This window comes from Mytilus edulis, chromosome 6, assembly GCF_963676685.1.
Source record: "Mytilus edulis chromosome 6, xbMytEdul2.2, whole genome shotgun sequence".
Classification (NCBI taxonomy): Eukaryota; Metazoa; Mollusca; class Bivalvia; order Mytilida; family Mytilidae; genus Mytilus; species Mytilus edulis.
Genome location: NC_092349.1, coordinates 72,333,385 through 72,349,472, shown reverse-complemented (window position 1 = coordinate 72,349,472; position 16,088 = coordinate 72,333,385). Strand labels below are relative to the sequence as shown.

The following is a 16,088-nucleotide window of genomic DNA, read 5'->3' as shown; positions in this document are numbered from 1 at the left end:
CACGTGGTAGTATGATGATGCACATTTATATGCAAATGTAGAGTATACCTCTGTAGCTTTCCATGTCATAACAAGATAATCTTAAGGGAAAGTTGTATGACGGCAATTTTGTGTTTGCTCGTTTCCGATACAGGGTGTGAATGATATCATTCGGCATGTGTGGATACCAATGGAAAGTCAAAGATACGAGATATAAACACCCGGTTAATTGACAAACAATTTGTCATAGAAGGAAAGTAATGCTTATTGATATATGGAAACTGAAATCAAGTTAAACCCTTATAAATGAGATTATAATTTGACAAGTTTACGTCAGGATCCAGGTATAAAATTGAACCTTTTCCTTATTTCTGTCACTTTAAATTTATAGACAAACAAAATGAACTTTGCAAATTTAGTATCTGGATTCTGCATTATTTGTGGAATATCATTGCAGGTTTGTTTTTTTATAAATGTCCAAGGAATGAATTTCATTTGCATAAATTAATCACGTTTCATTTAGTCGAAATTATATTGCTGTTTTGAAATATTTTCATTAATAATATCATTACAATTTTTTTATGCATTAAATTAAATTGCACCTCTCTTTCTGGTCAAGTCATTTTGCTGGACCATCTTATTCGCTTTGTAATATTATTGTCATGATATGCTTGAAATGTTTGCAATTGAATGTTTAAGAAGCCGAAATGAATTGATGGTACTAGGTTTTAATGGTTGGTTGATTCATTTAATTGTTTTTACTGCCTGCCGAGCAGAAATATCTACTTTTATGCAAACATTTTTTTCAATAAAAATAGCACTTTATAATTGTTCTTTTGAAATAGCTTTAATTAACTTTAAGTACTTGATTTTTTTTATTCGATGAGTCTTTTGGAAACGAGTTGAACGTCGGGCGTACTATTTTTTTTTTATTTCTGGTATCTATCAATAGTGTATAGTCAAAATGAAATAATGCTTTTCGAATTAACTTCCCTTTTCTGACGATTTAATTATAGGAATTAGTTTTTTGAAGATGCCTGATTATCTGCATAAAATGAAGTTTATACATGCCATTATTTTGGTTTTCAAACACGAATGAGATATTTTCGCATAATTAAATGTCTTTTATTTACATAGAAATAATGAATATTAATGTTACAACAGGCACAAATGCGAGATGCATGGTTAATTTCTGTGTAAAATGTATTGTGCATTCGAATTAATGTTATATATGATTAGAGTTCATGTCGAAAGACAATCCAATAAGATGGACAGGAAAGAGATAATAAGATTCTAGATCAGCAAATTCCACATGCTTCAATTTTGATAATAATTTAAATAGTTAAAATTTTTCTCTATTTGTTTTTCTACAGGTCACAGATTCCAAATTCTCAAGAAATTCAACATTAGGTAAATAATTTGTTTAATGCCAATTTAATATGTTTATATACTAAAGTAAAACAGTATAAGGTATGACATACATGAATGATAATATGCTTATACAAATACTACTGGTTAATGTTATATGCTATATCTCATTACTTGAGAACGACTAACATTGTATATATGATAACTTAAAATGAAAATTTTTTGGATTCATAAAATATCGTGATGTTGATCTATTTTTCAAGTTTTAATTTTCTCAAGTAACAATATTACTTTCAGAAAATTATGCAAAAATAAACACACGTCTGAACCAAAATTTACTCGGCAGTATCTTAACCTAACTTGCAAAGGACTATAACATTTTCATTATACTTTTCAGATAACTACCTGCAACATAAACTACAGTCAATAACAAGATGGCTTGATAGTAGGAAAGATTCCACTATATTCGATTATATTTATCAAGTTAATTATGGTAAGTCTCATTATTGTATTTCGAAAGGTAGAAGAAACATAGTATTCAGCTTATTTTCTTGTCATGTAGATATTCTTTTGTCATTTCGTTTACATGCATTTAGACATTACATTTTATCGACATGCCTAGCCTAGACTTTTACATGAGACAAAACATACAACATGATAGAAACCATGTATAACATCAATTACAGACAATGATTTTGTTTGGTGCCGTGACTATATAAAGTCAAGATTTTGCTAGAGTAGTATATCTGATTATAGTTCTTTTTTTAGATGAATATAAAAGAGTACAAGTCTTAGTAATTAAAACTTAATAAATTATAACAATTTATTAGCTTATTCTTATTTCAATTTCAGGAATGGGCTTAAATCTTTTTCAAGGTGATATAAAAGGATATAATCCACGAGTGAGTACAATGCACATCAAGTTTTTAAAATATTTCTGTTTTATACATGCAGTTTATTAAAACATGATACACATTGATGTGTTATATTGTTGACGTATTCTTTTATCGATCTTTAAAGAGAGAACTGTATGTATTTTGTATAGAGTTTTCACTATCCACTATTGTTTTGCTGTCTAAAAACTCATCAATGATACCAGGCAAATAATTTTCCTACAAACAACGGCATCATGTAGACTAACCAGATGCGCTCGAATGAGAACAGCAGCAAACCAAAGCAATTAAGAAATTAATGTAATCACGATAAAAATATAATGTGCAATAGATACAAAAAGAGACAAAAGACAGCTGTTTTAACATTATAAGTAGAAAAGGCTGCACAGAAATAAGAAACCATATTTAGAATTGATTAGAAAGTTAAAACATAGTTAAATGCTTTAGTATCAAATTCAATTTGAAGAAATTTTGTTTATCAATAGTTTTTTTCTCTTTCTTTTCAAATAGCACAGAACAGCTGTTAGAGATCAAACATATCTGTGGAATACTCGCGTTATACCGTACTCATTCGATCCGTCTTTTGGTAAGTTTTGCTTATCAATACTTTTAGAATCCAATTATGTGCTGATATAAGTGACATCAATAGTCTGTCGTTATAAACCGGTGCAATATGTTTTACTTATTCTAATTAGAATTATGTTTCTCCCAAAACACAATGAAATCCCTGGCAGACAAAATCATCTTTATTACGATAGCCTATTTCGTAATCTTTTAGTGATTACGCTCTGAAATGTTACAGAATGTGCCAATTTAGTTTTGGTATTCTTTTGTAAATTATGACAAGACTGAAGTATACAATGTCGACTGCTACATTCGTATACATCTTGGAATATGCAGTGTGGGGTAAGTATGACGTATACTGAACTAGAACACATTTGTTTTGGTGGCTAGCTGATGCCGACCTCCGGGTACGGGATTTTCTCGCTGCGTTGAAGATCCATTGGTGGCCTTCGGCTTTTATCTGCTCTTTGATCGGGTTGTTGTCTCTTTGACACATTCCACATTTCCATTCTCACTTTTAGTTATATGGTTTTAAGGGTCAGAATATATATATAGGTGAATAAATGTTATTTGAATAGATGTCTGTTGACAACAAAAACATATGAACAAATAGAGACAGTAGTTAGGTTCCATTAGGTTGCCGCACAGTCTCAGCTGCAACATGAATTGAGATGTTGGAAATAGTGTTTTTTTATATTTTTGATATCAGTTACAACATTTACGATGCTAACAGAATCATTTTTTACACAAATAATCCAAGAAATTATATTTTTAATAATGTTTCCTAATGCAAAAACAAGATTGCAAAAATGTTTCGCATAATGACGTCGACCTTTAATGAGAAAATGTGGGTTTCTTCCATATACGATCATTTAAGTATATAGCTTTTCATGCATTGTAGATTTTGATAGTTTTATGAAGTAGTTTATTTTTTTATCACACACATTAATGATAAATGACAAAGCTACTCAATCTTAAACGTAATATATATTACCTTAAGTCTAACCCTTAACCTTCTTTGTATGTGATACCTGACCTTATAAAGTAAAAATAAAATTCAAATGTGTTGACAATACGCATTGTATTTCGGTCAACGATTAAAAAGAAGTAAAATAACAACAAATTGCCGAACTCTGAGGAAAATTCAAAAAGAAATGTTCCATATCAAATTCCAAAATCAAAAACAAATCAAACGAATTGAAAACAACTATCATATTCATGATTTGAAAAACACATATCCTTATGTATTAGAATCGGGGTTTTAACTGGTTTTATAGCTAGCAAAACCGCTCACTTGCATGACAGTTGCATACAACTCCATTATATGGATTACAAATTGTGATCAAAACAAACAGACATAATTGGTAACAATGTATAACATTTCTTCGATGACAAGAAATAATATTTATGTTTTAGCTCCTGATGCAAGACAAGATGTTCTCAAAGCAATATCGCAATATCATGACAAAACTTGTCTCAGATTTATACCAAGGACAGATCAGTATGATTACATTGTATTCAAACATATATCTGGGTAAGAATTAGACAAGTACATACATGTGAAAATATGCTTTATTCTTAAATAGTCATATGGTTAATGCTGACTCTTATCCTTCATTTCGTCTTCGTGATATATTTCTAATGAAATCTGGTTAGGATTGTGCATGATATTTTGAAAATGATTTAATGATCGAAAGCAGATTTTGTTTTTAAATATACTTCTTAAACGTACTTTGTATTATATAAAGAAACATTGTCTTTATTTATGCAATCTTATATGACCAATATAATTGCAAAAATTATAACAACATCTTATGTTCAATTATACTTTTATTGTCAGATCATTTTCAATATCGTTTATTGGTGTTAATTGTTTGCTTTTGTAATACTTTGGTTATTGAAATTTGCTGAGTTTATTTTGAAATAAAATATTCAACCTATGATACATCCACATTTGATTTCTATTTATTATATTATTTGCCGTTTGTGCCATCACATTTGTTATATTCTGTTATTTTTGGTGATTTGGGAAGGAAGTTAAATATGCTTTACTTTTATTTTACAGTTGTTATTCAAATATTGGAAGACAGGGAGGACCACAAGATATATCATTAATGAGTCCTTGTTTAAGGATGGGCACTGCAATTCATGAAATGATGCACGCATTAGGATTTTGGCATGAACAAAGTAGACCTGATCGGGACTCCTGGGTGAAAGTCATTTTTGCAAATATAGAAAAAGGTATATAAATATAACTTAATAAAATGTCTTGTTTTTTTAATAAAAAAGGGAAAAAAATCCCGAACGTTCGATAATGTTCAGAAAGACTCTTAAATTTAAATTGCGCTATTATCATTTAAATTGATGCGACTATTTTGTATGAATTCCTTTCACAAAAGGGTCTTAATGGTCTGAATCTGTTTTTCTTAAAATAGTTGTTTTAAACTTTATCAAGATTTTTTAGGATATAATTTTATAGTACGTATTTATCTTTTATACTGTCTTAAGTATGAGTAAAATTATTTTGAATAACACAATCTCATGAAGATACATGCTGCAGAGATGATTATTTTGTATTTACTTTTTCATTAACAAATTCTTACTCAAACTAGATGCTTATCTTTATTGGGGATTAAAGTGGTCATGATATTCCGGAATACGCCATATACAAATATAAACAAAGGTTAAATGTGACAATAACGTGGTTGAAATCTATAAATAAACATGAACGAGGGATGATAAGTTGATAACGTCTGAAAAGAATGATCCAAACATCCATATTTAGCACATACTTAAATCCTCAAGTAATTGTTGACATTTTATACATGATGATAGGAGAGCAAATACAGGAGTTATTTTATAAGTCACCATGATTTGTTTCAGATTGTTATATAATTACAAAAATAAACATAAAGATCTTTGGTGACGTTTAAAATGATAAAAATAAAATCATGATAAGAAGAAATGTAGTTACCTTTAGTTGGACAGCTATCATCATTTAAATAATTTTTCTCTGCATTAGGTTATGAAGAAACTAGCTTTCATTAGTTGTAAGATAATCATCATCGGACTTATCGAACAAAGATGAAATCAAAATAAAAAATAAGCTGAGACATTATGTCATCCTTTGTAATTTCGTCTTTTATATAAAAACTTTAAAAAAAACTTTCAGAAATCAAGATAAACAAATAGCGCATCATCTTGAACAGAAATTATCTTGATTATGTAAAAATAAAAAATATAAAATTTCTAACAACCAAATAACATCTTAATGAAACTTATTCTATACCATCCTGTAATTATTTATCTTCAATTTGATAAATAAAAAAAAAAAATAAAAAAAATACATTATTATTTCTTTAAAATTTTCTTTTGTTTTTTTTCTAGCAATTTCTATTTTTCCTTGGATAATACCTACAGAATACAAGAAGTTTAAAAAAAACACTTAATTTAGCACATTGACCAAAAGAGTTACTTTTTATGTTCCTGTTTTTTTTTAAATGCTCGATATAACTAACATTTTAATTAAGTATTAAAAGAACCTACTGATAATATTTTGTTCATTTTCTTTAATAATAATAATTATGAAAATTTATAAAGCGCCCTAGAATATTTCTTTTTAAAAATACTCTAAGGCGTTGTTCACTCAGCATGATAATTAAACAAATCAAAGACAAAAACATAAAACATACACTATCAGATTCAAATATTTAAATACAATATACAAAAAAATGCCTACCATAAAATAAAAGGTCAATACAAAAAAACTTGTTAAAACCAAAAATAAATGCTACTGCTACGTTTATACTTTTAGGAATGTTGGTGCGCAATGCTCTTCAACTTCGTACTTTTTTTGGTCTTTTTAACTTTTTTGGATTCGAGCGTCACTATTAGTCGTTTGTAGACGAAACGCGCGTCTGGCATAAATAGAAATAATAATCCTGGTATCTATGATGAGGTTATTTAACTATAATTAAGTTAACTGTACAATATCATAATTTGTTTCAGGGAAAGCATTTAACTTTGACAAACTATCAGTAGACGAAGTTGATACTCTTGGTGTGCAATACGACTACGGAAGTATAATGCATTACTCAAAATACTCATTCAGTAAAAATGGAAATCCAACTATACAGCCCATCAGAAATACTAATGCTGAGATTGGACAACGAGATGGACTTAGTGATCTAGATATAAAGAGGATCAACACTCTTTATCGATGTGGTAGGCGTCAACTATTTAATATATATCTTTTTCTCTCTCTTTTCTCTCTCCAGAGATAATTTTATTTATTTAATGTGGTGTTATTGTATAAGACAACCACCAAACAAAGATGTATACAACTCGATGTTACTTTTTTGGCAGTCCTTACTTAAGGATGTTCTTATCCCAAGCATAAAAACTTAGCCGTATTTGACACAACCTTTTTCAACTTTTGATCTTCAGTGCTGTACAACTTTGTACTTTTTTTCGCTTTCGATCTTTTATATCTGGGCGTCACTGGTGAGTCTTATGTGGACGAGGCGCGTTTTTGGCGTATTAAATTTTAAACCTGATGCTTTTTGTTATTAATTAATCATGTGTTTCTTTGTCTAATACGTTTTCCTATTTATTTGAATTGTAGTCCTGTAATATTATGTTGTCATTTCTATGTTATATTTAACAGTGCCATTAAAGTGCGAGGTTTGGCATGCCACCAAAACTAGGTTCAACCCACCATTTTTTCCTTTAAAAATTTCCTGTACCAAGTCAGGAATATGGCCATTGTTATATTATAGTTCGTTTCTGTGTGTGTTACAATTTAACGTTGCGTCGTTTGTTTTCTCTTATTTTTGAGTGTAAATTGACATTGCGATAAGACGTGTCACGGTTCTTGTCTATCCCAAATTCATGTATTTGGTTTTGATTTTATATTTTTTATTCTCGTGGGATTTTGTCTGATGCTTGGTCCGTTTCTGTGTGTGTTAGTTACATTGTAGTGTTGTGTCGTTGTTCTCCTCTATATTTATTCGTTTCCCTCAGTTTTATTTTGTTACCCCGATTTTGTTTTTGTCCATGGATTTATGAGTTTGAACAGCGGTATACTACTGTTGCCTTTATGTAAAGTATGAAAAACAATCTTATTTTGATCTCCTTATAGTTCAAAGACAAACATTAAACTCCTTCTCCGATGTATTTATGTACCTTTGGATTAGGTTTTTAGTAAAATCAATAACTATCGTTTTGTCATAGTCTATGAATTTTGTTACCTAATGTAAATAAAATAATTATATTGCAGATATAAGTATACCTGGCCAGTTTCTTCCAACTACCTCAAAACCAACATTACAACCTCAGACGCAACCGTTAGCAACTCACCCAACCACCAAACAACCGACACCGCCATTACCAACTAAGACAACTACTCAAAAACCGACAACACCGTTACCAACCAAACCATCTACACAACAGCCGACACCACCATTACCAAGCAAGCCAACTACTCAACAACAAACACAACCAACACAAACCAAACTAACAACTGAATCAAAAACACCACCAACATTACAAAAAACACCAACGCCTCAACCGACGATGAAACCAACACAACAGCCTCCATCACCAACAACTGAGAAAACAACATTGGTGCCTACACTACAACCAACACTATCTCCAACACCAAGACCGACACCAGGACAGATAGGATGGTCTTCTTGGTCTTTTTATACACCATGTGATCTGCAGTGTCAACGTAAAAGATATAGATTCTGTTTCAATTTGAACAGCAAATACTGTCCTGGAGCTAATTCTCAGACTGCTATATGTGGAAAACCTTGCAAACGTATGTTTTATATCTCTTTTATATAGATTATATTCACATATTGTTACTATGTATAGAAGTAATATCAAACCTGAAGATCTGTACATGCCAATCCAATTATCTGCTTGGTTGGTTTGATAGATTATTAATATATTCAAAGGCTTATCTGACAGTCGAAACCCTTTATTTACCTTCTCATAAGTTACACGTGTACCTGCATGTCTTTCGACTCATGGATGTATTCAGGCAACATGACAGTCGTCATGCTGCAACTAACAGACATTTCATTTCCTATGACAACCATTCTGATGTTTTCAAACAAATATCAGACAATCAAATTCACAACGGTCGGCAACTTACTCAGTAAACCAATTGTAACAACAATGACAGACATAATTTTGTAAACAAATCGTCTAATTAGTGAACGTTTTAAAACATCAACAATTTGCCGACGTTTAAATTATGTTGTCGACGAACGACAATTTAACGATTAGCTGAGTAATTCTCTTTAATTAACTTGGCTTTAATTTTAGTTTATCATTTAAATGAATTGAGAATAAAAAACCACACACACATGGAGCTATCAAGACATTGTTTACACATAAAAAGACATCAATTGCAAAAACATTTTTTAAAAGTCTAGTGAGAAATTCTAATGCCTTCATTTCTTATGAGTTATCAAAGTTTAATTATCTTATTTTATTGTTTTACAGCGGCATCATACTTAGGATGCTGGAAAATTAACTTGGGTAATTTATCAATCCCGTCCATCGAGGGTAAATACCCTGATCTTACAGATAACTACCAAGCCCGGACAGCAGCTGTTCGGAAGTGTGCTGATGTAGCGTCTGTTAAAGGATATACAGTATTTGCATTGTTTGACTTCGGAATGTGTTTGACCGGGCCTAATGCTGTTAAGGCATTTAGCCAATATGGTCCTTCTACAGACTGTGGCTACAGAGGAAAAGGTGGATCCACTGGAATTAGTGTGTACTCTTTTCAAAAAGGTGATTATGGTATACACGTTTCTAGCGTTTACTCGTATAGTTTTGAAATCCTTAAATATAACACACAGCTATGAGACAAATATCTGCACTCAACATTCATACAGAGTTACTTTTCTACATTCTATAGATGATAGATTCAAAAGCCAATATAACATACTAGAGGATACACAACTATGCCTTCTTCAAATTCTAACTAATGTTAACATTCTTAACCCAATTTGTCATTCAGTACATATAATTTTGACAAAGTTTGCAAATAACACTTGCAAAGCACTAACCAGAGAAAACACAGGTTCACTATTCACGTGTGTTGATTGTAATACAGGAATACATTTCATTTTATGGCCTACAAACAAACTTGCACAAAGTCTTAATGAAATGGAAAAAAAATCAATGAAAATATATATCTTACAGATATTGATGGTCAGTACGGTCTGTGGACAGATTGGGGACAATGCACCAGGACATGTGGTGGTGGTGAACAATATCGTTATAGACAGTGTAATAATCCTCCTCCAATAGGTGAAGGAGCACCCTGTAAAGGACCAGGCCAACAACTCCGACCTTGCAACAACGAGCTTTGCAGTAGTAAGTATTAAGATTCCGAATTATACTAAGTAAATTCCTTTGGGGGAAGAAGATAATATCAAGCAAGTATGGAAAGCTGAGTATACACATTTATACATTCTGGGTCAAAAATAGGGGGAAAAAATGGTTTTAGAAATCTAAGAAAAACAGTGCGCCTGAGAGACACTAAAATTATTTTTTTTAAATTAAAAAAGAAGAAAATATTGTGTGGTTGGAATAGCTATTCCCGAACAAGTAAAAATGTAACATTTTATGATCATTTTTAAAGACAAAATCAGCAAACATTCTGTTTTATTTAACAGCTGATGCTAAATGTGGCGTTAAGTATTACATGGGCATGCCAGGAACAAGCGGCAAAATCCACCTATCGAATTACGACAACTACATGACATGTGACTACAAAATAGAGACAGTGGACGCTAATACCACCATTTCATTGGCCTTTTCAAGAATTGATATTGAATATAGTCGAGGATGCTTATATGATATACTAACTGTAAGTATACAGAATGTGAAATGAATTTATTTTCAAGTCAAAATAAAGTTATTCGTATTTTTGTAACTTTATAAACCGACTTACATCAGTAGAATTATGTCAACTGTTACTAACGATCTTTTAAATATATACATGTTCTGAATTCCAACGAAATGAAAACTAACACAGCAACAAAAGTAAGCGTTTCAGTAAAAAAAATCACAACCAACATGGAATATTAGACATTCGATAAATATACAAATCAACGATTGGTATGATATATTAAAACATGACTTTCGTGAGTCAAACACTGATAAGTCATATCGTTCAACCAATTCATTGTTTTTCTTCATAACCCTGCTAGATATATTTTGGTTTTAAGAGCATATCTCTGTAATTGAAGTATGTATAATGTAAACATACTCACTCGAAACGTATTGAGATCTGAGATTGCCAAAATCTAGGCAGAGAATATATATTACTTTTAATTATTTCCGTATGCAAGAAATCAAATTAAAAGCACAAATCAGCCCGGATGAAACAAAGCATATACACATACTACACATCAAAACATACAGTACTTTCTAAAAAGGAATTAAATGGCGAATAGGAGAGGCCCATGTTATGATATTTATACATTCTTGTACTTTATTTGGCCTTTTTAACTTTATTGGATTCGAGCGTCACTGGTGAGTCTTTTGTAGACGAAACGCGCGTCTGGCGTATATATAAAATTTAGTCCTGGTTTCTATGATGAGTTTATTTGCAACCAATCAGTGTTATCCCCCATGAAGGATATTTGTCATAGACATTTGTTGTTTAATACAGGATATTTAAAATATGTAGATATACAGCATACACTTTTATAAATGTTGTCAATTTGAAAGTATTTGTAAATGTTATTTAACTTGTTATCTATAGATATACGATGGACCAGATCAGTTGTCAACACCAATAGGAGAATTTTGTGGAAGCAATCGACCCATTCCATTTGAATCATCGTCTAACTCCTTATATTTACTATTTCAATCTGATGCGACTGGAACCGCTGGCGGATATACAATTGAGTACACAATCAACAGCCGAACACGTAAGTTGTAAGGTGCCGAATAAAAACATGAAAAATCACAGTTTGTAAAGACGAAACTAAATTTTTAATACAAAAGTAATATACAAATGTATAGATACTATTTTAATAATCCAGACATAAAGGAGTAAACAAATGGATAAACAAACAATATCTTCGTGTTCATTGACTCAAACTTTCAAAATTGAAAAAAAATATAGAGAAAATGGTGCTCAGGTATTCAGTAATACTGTTTTGATGAAATACAGGGCTTATGATTATATAAGACTCGTCAGCTCTTTTACAGAAATTAGATAAGTTTTTCCACTTTGTAGATATTTCAATTTTTTAGTGCGCTTTGTACGATCATTTTAGATTCGAAACGTATTGATAGTTTTCTGTCAATGTTAATAAATTTCAACCCTTTATTCTCAATAACATTGCTTTTCTTTTTACAAGCATATGCAAATTTCGTGTTTTCAATGCAAATAAATAACTGGTTTTGCATCATTCCATGTGATCTATAAGAATGTTAATCGAGGTATTTATGACTACTTTCACACCCATCTTTGACACATAATTATGTGTGTTTCATACTTTTTTATATTTTGTCTAGGAAAAGCCTGTACACAGATACAACAACCAGCACACTCTGTGGCGATAGGAACATCTAATTTTGTCGGTGACAATGTAGTATTCGTGTGTGACCCCGGATACAGAATGCTCGGGACGTCGGCAGTAACATGTGTTGACCAAAAAGGATTTGCGGTGTGGTCTGACAGAACACCATTTTGCATTAGAAGATTTAAACGCAGTGCATGTAAGTGGAAGCATTTAAAATGCTACGAATTTGTTGAATGAAACATTTTCAAACTGAACCCTATGCAAACCGCATATTAGTACATCGAAAGGTGAACACTTGTATTAACACAAATGATAGCATTACAGATGTTTCCGATTAAAACCTTAATTTCTTTAGAAGCTCAGCTATCGGGTATCACTGTATTTTAATAAAGTTCCTTTTCAGGAGAACACCTCCGTTTTTTGGTGGGATTCGTCTTTCTCAGTCTTTAGTTTTATAGGTTGTCGTTTGTATATTGTTGTTTGTCTTTTGGACGGTTTCCATTTTTTGCTATGACGTTGTCAGTTTGTCGTCGACTAATGAGTTCAATATCTTTTATTTCTCTTACACCAATATAATATGTTTTCTACTCGGTATTTCTTTTGATAATTGCAATTTATTATGTCTGTTTTGTTCACGCATCGTTGTAAATAAAACGAAATTTGATGAGATTGTCGTACAAGTGACAGGTTAAGAGCTATATAACCAGATTCAATCCACCATTTTCCACATAGGAAATGCCTGTACCAAGTCCGGAATATGACAGTTGTTATCTCTTCGTTTGATGTGTTTGAGCTCTTGATTTTGCCACTTAATTAGGATTTATATCTAGAAAATGATTATGAGAGTCAGTTGAAAACAAAACGTTACGACAAAAGAAATGATTACAGCTTCCCAATAGTGAAGCATTGGGAAGTGAAATCATAACTTCGTAAATTTTACGGACGCCATCACGAGTTGGTTAACCTTTATGGAATATCTGTTATAAAGATGATATCGGATATGTTCTTTATGTTCGCGTTCCCTTTTCACGAACGTGACCTACCGAAATAAGACTTTTTACCTTTATTTTTGACATTTTTACCAAGTGTGTCTGTTTGTTTTGTTCACGCATCATTATCAAAATTAATAAATTTGATGCGACTGTCGTACAAGTGAGAGGTTTAGCGCTATAAAACCAGGTTCAATCCACCATTTTCAACATTTGAAAATGCCTGTACCAAGTAAGGAATATGACAGTTGTTTTGTATTCGTTTGATGTGTTTTGTTATTTGATTTTGCCATGTGATTAGGGACTTTCCGATTGAATTTTCCTCGGATTTCAGTATTTTTGTGATTTTAATTTTTAATATTTTTGCAGATATGCCAGTGATAGAATACTGTAACTTCGAAGGAAACTTGTGTGGATTCCAAAATGGGGAAGATGATGACTTGGATTGGGATGTTGAACGAACTTTGAACTTGGAAAATAAACAAGGTATATATGTCAAGAGAGAGAATACCAAGGTAACAAAAAACTGATATCGAAGAAATAAACACATTTCACAAAACAAAAACGCCTTCCAAAATATTATTTTGATAAAAGTCAATACTGCACCAGGTAGAACCTAATTCGTATGGTTACAACTACGTCCAGTTATAAAAGTTTCGATTTTTTACATTAAATAACATATGTATTGTTTTGTTTAACCAAACACAATCATTTCTAATGCACCAACCAGTAACCTAACAAGTAACCTGACATAAAGAATAATACATTAATGCTTATAATTTCAGAGTTTTATTTAAAGACAACATCAGCTAAAACACAGGCGCCAGGAGACAAAGGAAAAATTCGATCAAAAGGTTATGAAAGTTCAGGCGAAACATGCGTTCATTTTTCATACAGATTATTAGGAAATGATAACACTCTCATCAAACTTTATATAGAAGATAACCATAAAGAGCAACAGATACTGCTTTGGACAGGAACTGCAAATGAATATGAATTATGGACAGAGCATAAAACTTTTGTCTTTATAAATAATGAGTTTAGGGTAGGTATAGACACACTTACTTTAATCTTAAATTTGACTAAGTAAAAGATAAATAAAGATGAACTCAAACCTCTCGATGATTCAAAAAGAGTTCTGAAGTACTTTATTATAATCATTATATTTTCAATATTTCAATTGTTCATTGTTTTTCTCATACAAAACCATAACAAATATTAATTTTAAGAACGAACTTGTAGACAGTTTATCCTAAAAGAAAAACCATTGGTTCAAGTGTGGTTCTTATTCATAACGGCTAGGTCCTTAATAATTTTCGTGTTCTGTAAATCATAAAAGGTTTTCGACAATGCACAAGTAGAGCTTTTGCTTTGGTTAAATCTTCCAGACACATATATTCAACATGTTTATATAACAATTTATACATGATTACTATATAATAAAGCTAATGTTAAAAAACAAAAATGAAATATCTATTGGATAAATCTGAATGATATTGTTTTTCCAGATTGTATTTGAATACATCGTTGGTGAAACAGTTTACAGTTCAGCAGAAATTGACAATATAACAGTGAAAGAAGGGCCATGTTGATCTTAAACATAGCTATGACGCCAAGCCATGTGCAGACTTGTAGATTGTTATATGTTATTGTAAAATGTTATCAAATAAAAATAAAACTCAATATAGTTGTTGTGTCCGAATCCATTTTCTAGATATGTTTCGTCTATTATTGGTAAATAAAGGTTATATGAATTGTATGATACTGAAGACTTTTCCTGGAAATATGTTTGTAAGAAACTCATACATACCAAATGAAATGCAGTGATATTTAAATAACTATCGAACTAAGTATAAAACAAAATTAAGTGTCAGTTATGCATTTGCTTATACACAGACACTTTATGTCTGAGCATATAAGTTTATCCCATAAATATCGTGTTCTTGTATAACTCAATAGTTCTTAAATACAAATCTTATGCAAAAATAAAGCGTACATTTAACATTAGACAGATACTCTTCAAAGTCAAAATTTGTTTTGTTTTCAACATCTTTGGACCAATTGAAATCGTATGTATACAAAACGGGCATATCTCGCACTGAATGATAACCAGACTTTGATTGTTTTGAAAAACCTGTAGAATAATAATTTGCCCAAATCTGGGACTGTTTTTGTATGGTACTTGCAGGATATATGGAATTATAATATCAAACGTAAGAAAGCCCAAACAAGAGAGTATGTAGACTTTAGCATTAATGAGGACAAATAAAGGCAACAGTAGTATACCGCTGTTCAAAACTCATAAATCCATGGACAAAAAACAAAATCGGGGTAACAAACTAAAACCGAGGGAAACGCATTAAATACAAGAGGAGAACAACGACATAACACTAAAATGTAACACACATAGACAAAATCCCACGAGAATAACAAACAATTTTATTAACATAAGAGAGAGAAAAAACTTATTGAAAATATCATTACTGGGTATACACAATTACCAAGATATCCATGTAATGTTTGAGTGTAAAGAAACCCACCATAGATACAAGGATTTAATTTTGTATTTAGGCCAGACGCGAGTTTCGTCTACAAAAGCCTAATCAGTGACGCTCAAATCCAACAAAGTTTAAAAGGCCAAATAAAGTACGAAGTTGAAGAGCATTGAGGACATAAAATCCTAAACGTTTTGACAAATCCAGCTAAGGTAATCTATTCCTGACGTAAAAAAATTT

At 31.2% G+C, this 16,088-nt stretch overlaps 1 protein-coding gene across 1 annotated transcript; it reads left to right on the top strand.

Moving 5' to 3' along the window:
- Nucleotides 1-356: 356 nt before the first annotated feature.
- LOC139528342 (tolloid-like protein 2) lies at nt 357-15,036 on the top strand. The gene is made up of 17 exons (XM_071324282.1): nt 357-436; nt 1,353-1,389; nt 1,745-1,840; nt 2,200-2,249; nt 2,751-2,826; nt 4,221-4,338; nt 4,870-5,045; nt 6,813-7,028; nt 8,083-8,625; nt 9,318-9,611; nt 10,026-10,199; nt 10,502-10,695; nt 11,596-11,764; nt 12,357-12,560; nt 13,723-13,839; nt 14,139-14,398; nt 14,862-15,036. The coding sequence occupies exons 1-17, from the start codon at nt 380-382 to the stop codon at nt 14,943-14,945; spliced, it is 2,865 nt and encodes a 954-aa protein (XP_071180383.1). The 5' UTR covers nt 357-379; the 3' UTR covers nt 14,946-15,036.
- The last annotated feature ends 1,052 nt before the right edge of the window (nt 15,037-16,088 follow it).

Bases quoted from the DNA above. Each gene is read 5' to 3' on its own strand.
- LOC139528342 (XM_071324282.1), top strand. From the start codon at position 380: ATGAACTTTGCAAATTTAGTATCTGGATTCTGCATTATTTGTGGAATA. The intron at 12,561-13,722 runs GTAAGTGGAAGC...ATATTTTTGCAG, and splicing joins AAGATTTAAACGCAGTGCAT to ATATGCCAGTGATAGAATAC. The intron at 14,399-14,861 runs GTAGGTATAGAC...TTGTTTTTCCAG, and splicing joins TTATAAATAATGAGTTTAGG to ATTGTATTTGAATACATCGT.